Source organism: Notolepis coatsorum (genome assembly GCF_963971535.1).
Source record: "Notolepis coatsorum genome assembly, chromosome: 3".
In the NCBI taxonomy this organism is placed as follows: domain Eukaryota; kingdom Metazoa; phylum Chordata; class Actinopteri; order Aulopiformes; family Paralepididae; genus Notolepis; species Notolepis coatsorum.
The window spans coordinates 103608246-103613299 of record NC_140167.1 but is presented as its reverse complement, the minus strand read 5'-3'; the positions used below and the strand labels follow the sequence as shown (position 1 = coordinate 103613299).

Genomic DNA, 5054 nt, shown 5'->3' with positions numbered 1-5054 from the left:
AAAGTGTTAGTATTTATTAATATTATATTAGCTTAAACAAATATACCAAAGTATCAAAAGCAGAAGTGTGTATTCTATAATGCTTTGGAGCACTGAAATACAAAAATGAACTAACTGTGACGGTGGTCACTAGGTACTAGCAGGCACTGTGTGTGTGACGGTGGTCACTAGCTGCTAGCAGGCACTGTGTGTGTGTGACGGTGGTCACTAGCTGCTAGCAGGCAGTGTGTGTGTGACGGTGGTCACTAGCTGCTAGCAGGCAGTGTGTGTGTGTGACGGTGGTCACTAGCTGCTAGCAGGCAGTGTGTGTGTGTGACGGTGGTCACTAGCTGCTAGCAGGCACTGTGTGTGTGTGACGGTGGTCACTAGCTGCTAGCAGGCAGTGTGTGTGTGACGGTGGTCACTAGCTGCTAGCAGGCACTGTGTGTGTGACGGTGGTCACTAGCTGCTAGCAGGCAGTGTGTGTGTGACGGTGGTCACTAGCTGCTAGCAGGCAGTGTGTGTGTGACGGTGGTCACTAGCTGCTAGCAGGCAGTGTGTGTGTGTGACGGTGGTCACTAGCTGCTAGCAGGCAGTGTGTGTGTGTGACGGTGGTCACTAGCTGCTAGCAGGCAGTGTGTGTGTGACGGTGGTCACTAGCTGCTAGCAGGCACTGTGTGTGTGTGACGGTGGTCACTAGCTGCTAGCAGGCAGTGTGTGTGTGACGGTGGTCACTAGCTGCTAGCAGGCAGTGTGTGTGTGACGGTGGTCACTAGCTGCTAGCAGGCAGTGTGTGTGTGTGACGGTGGTCACTAGCTGCTAGCAGGCACTGTGTGTGTGTGACGGTGGTCACTAGCTGCTAGCAGGCAGTGTGTGTGTGACGGTGGTCACTAGCTGCTAGCAGGCACTGTGTGTGTGACGGTGGTCACTAGCTGCTAGCAGGCAGTGTGTGTGTGACGGTGGTCACTAGCTGCTAGCAGGCACTGTGTGTGTGACGGTGGTCACTAGCTGCTAGCAGGCAGTGTGTGTGTGACGGTGGTCACTAGCTGCTAGCAGGCACTGTGTGTAACGGTGGAAGTTATTGGAGTTTACACCAAGGGGTGACCATTGCAAGGTTTCAACCTTGTTACACTCACCCCTCTAAAGTCACTCCATACTCCACAGTGAGTGACCCCCAGTTGTTTTTGCTTTCGGATTCTGCTGGGGGGGGGGGGGGGGGGGGGGGGGGGGGGGGGGATGTTCGGGTGGATGGACATGGTGGTGGTTGGATGGGGGGGGTATGTGGTGTTGTGGGTGGTCTGGGATGGCACTGGGACCTTTGGGACTCTTTGGGGTGCTGTGGAGGTTGTGGTGGGGTCCTTCATGCGGGGGGGGTCCCTTGGGTGTCAGTGGGTTTCAAGTTCAAGTTTCAAGTTTCTTTATTAGTCGTCGTACAGAAGTGCATTTTATACAAAATGCTTCTTTCTGTTACGCTCCAGAGACTGTGCTAAACAAAAATAGATAAGTATAAAATAGAAGTCAAGTACGTAGACAAAAGTGTTGAGTATATACATATATACAATGCTCAATGCAGAGTAGAAGTAACTGAGTTACCATACAATATACTACAGTGCAAAGCAGAAATGGGATGAGGTACAATTTACAGTAAGGTGTAATGAGGTATGGGTTGTAGTGCAAATTCTTTACCAATAAATATAAAGTGTGTTTAGGGTTGGGGGAGGTCTGTCGGTGTGTGTGTGCGGGAGGCTGGTGTTCGGCTCTGGGGGAGGTCTGGGGGGTTTGGTTGGAGTCTATGGCTTCGGCTGGGCCTTTCCTGGACCTTTCCTGGAGTTGGGTGCTGGTCTCTTGCGTGTGCTTTGATGGTTTTGGCGAGGTCGCCGGGACCGGGGGAGATGGTGCGGCCTGCGGGGGTGGCATTCCCGTTGCCGTGCATGGTGGCGTGAGTGGCATGCGGGCTGTTTGTGTTTTCCTTCAGTCATGACGTGCTTTATCAGGGGGGTGTCTTGGATGGGGATGTGGTGGGGATTGATGTGTGGAGTGTTTGGGGGACTGGCTGTTCCTGGGGGTTCACATGCCTTCAAGCAACACTGTACTTATTGTACTTATTGTATGCCTATTCTTATGTCTGCACCTTACGTTGCACTACTTTTATTGTCTTTTATACCTATTCTTATGTCTGCACTTTATGCATTGTTTTTATTCTGTCAACTGTATGCTGATTTTATGCCTATGTTAATTGTATGCTATTTGCTGTGGGGCACTTTGGGCTGTGGTCCATGTGTGAAAGGTGCTATATAGATAGTTATTAATATGTATTATTATATTGTAAAAAGAATTATGCATTGAAATGTCTAAGTCTTGACGACATTGAAAATGAGGGTGACCTCAATTGTCCTTTGAGAATAAATAAAGGTTTGAATTTAACCATATTATCTGAGTCAACAGGCACCACTTGTAACAGTGGTCACTTTGCGCTCAGCACCGGTCCTGTCAACTGCTACAACTACTACTACAGCTACAACTACTCTCAGTAGTAGTAACAACAACAGATGTAAGATAATTGTGGTGGAGTAGAATTATAATGTGCCCTTGTTTCATTACTCTAATCGTTAACAGGTTTTAGTAAAAATTTACAGTACTTAAATAAATGGTGTTTATCCTCATTAGGCCTACATGATCATATAGGGGAACTACGGCCCTTTTCTGAAATTATATATTATTTAGTAGGTGGAATGAAAGCTAAATTCAAACTTAAAATACTGATTCAATAACACGCAGAGTACCATTTTCTGGAAGAGGAAAAGCTTGTAAGCTAAGACATTACATTTCTGAGTTTGATTGTTTTCTTGTAGCCATTGATTTCGTTAGCGTACTCTTTGAAAAGTGTGAACAGTGCAGGCAGAAAGCTAATTTTGAAACCTACAGGGGTGAATAATACTGTTTTGCTTGCTTTTTTCTTTCTTAAGAATACTGTTTGAGTCTTGTTTGTATTTTTTGGGTAAGAATATAGGACAGGCACATATAAGCACTATGCTTCAGTCTGTACCTTTTCAGTCACTGTAAAAATCTAATATTGATAAATGATGGTGTTGTATTGTGTGAGATGATGACTGAAAAAATAAACTACTACTACTACTACTACTACATTGAAAATGGGGGACCCTGATGTAAACAAGACGAAAGTCTTTCTCTGGTCTGCATCCCCTTAACAATTGTATGTATTGAGCTGTACTGTACCCATTCTGCAATCTGTTAATAAACTTTTCAATCAATCAATGATTGGAGAACACGGGCCACATCAGATGAGCGGTGCTCTTCTGTTGGCCAAATTTGTCAATTTGGCCAATTTGTTCAATTCAGAAGTCCTGTTTACCAGTGCTGTCTAGGGTTGAGTTACTTAGCAATGGTGAAATTCGTCACAATATTTTGTCATTTGGAGTCAGGAAATGCACGTTGAGAGCAAAATGTATCAAGCCGCGACTGTGGAGTAAACCGAGCTCCTAACTGTCCTAACTTCCCTTTGGTGGTAAGCTCACAGAATCAATGGAGACTGGAAAACGAACAACCTCAGAAATGTAACATAATACCTATATAGGTTAGAAGCTTTTCATCTTTCAGAAAATGAAAATGGAAATGTAAAATGGATTTTATACAATCAGGAGAGAGAACTCCACACTGCAAAAATAAGAAAAAATAAACTACTTTTAAGCAAATATGTGTCTGAAACAAGTACAATGATCTGCTGATCATTCTGAATACATTGATTGATTGATTGAAAAGTGTATTAACAGATTGCAGAATGGGTACAGTACAGTACAGCTCAATACATACAATTGTTAAGGGGATGCAGACCAGAGAAAGACTTTCGTCTTGTTTACATCAGGGTCCCCCATTTTCAATTCATCATATGACTGGTACGGCAAAAGAAAAACATTACAGTAGGTCTAAATCTGTTCATGATAAATAACCTTAAACAAACAAACTTCAGATTATTTGACTCAGATTAACAAATTGCTCAATTACTCGTTGGATAAATCATTAACTAGGAACAATAACCCGAACTGAAAGAATAACTAGGAATATTTAGGTCAACGTTGTCAAATATGGTTATTAAGGACCATGGTTTACAATAATCAAGCGTAGAGTGGAGCTACAACAATCCAACTATTATCACCTACTAGGCTACATTGCATAATACATATCAATTGGCTCCATCGGGTTCCGTGGGAAATAGCAGCCACTTACAGTCATTCAAATCTCTAGTTATCACCAATCAAATGACTAGGCTAATATATAGATATACCGGTAGTCTACTACTCACCAAGATTTGAGGGAAACGACGTAAACATAAACCATAACACGAAACACCGCGCAGCCATGGCAGAATAATAAGTTTACTTAAACTTTTTTCTGCACAGGTGTTTGTTGTTGAAGGAATCCCAGGGTCGTCGTTGATCGTAAGGTTGTTGTCCTCTTTTCCTGGTGGTACTGTAGATTATTCTGTCACATTCAAACAAGGCAGGCTAATCGGATGTAGGCCTACTGTCTGTACTGTACCTTCGCAGGTACCTGTAGCCTAAACGAAGGTGCGTGTTGGTTTCGGGTGACGTCACACAGCTGGCAAGAAAGGGGGACGACCTTTGCTTGAGAGTAAAGTTACAAAAAGCCACTAGCAACTGTTCGCCTTCAGAATAAAAGCATCAATACTCAACAGGCTATTTTACACAAAGGTTAAAAAAGGAACACTCCAACATTGTGGAAAATGCACTTCTTACCGACGATATATACCAATTGTCGATAACACTTTATAATAATAAATAACACCGTGATATGGACCCTTTGCAATTTGCATACAATTTGCATACAGGCCAAACAGGTCCACTGACGATGCAGTCTCTCAGGTACAAGGTACTACACAGCACCCTCTCTCACCTATAGACAGCCAGAAGGGGGGCTATGTGAGACTGTTCATCACCATAGTCCCCACCAGACTGGTGGACAAGCTGATCCACCTAGCGGAAAGAAATCTAATCTACGAATTCCAATCTGGCTTCAGAACATCCCGATTTGAGGAG

The 5054-nt window shown here is 43.9% G+C and overlaps 1 protein-coding gene across 1 annotated transcript in view; it reads right to left on the bottom strand.

Annotated features, from left to right (window-relative positions):
* LOC311224742 (uncharacterized protein) overlaps positions 1-4427 on the bottom strand; it is a 37078-nt gene extending 32651 nt beyond the window's left edge. The window contains exon 1 of the mRNA XM_084309841.1: positions 4301-4427. Coding sequence (XP_084165967.1) covers positions 4301-4335 — 35 coding nt within the window. The 5' untranslated portion in view covers positions 4336-4427. The remainder of the gene's footprint in view (positions 1-4300) is intronic.
* Positions 4428-5054: the final 627 nt, after the last annotated feature.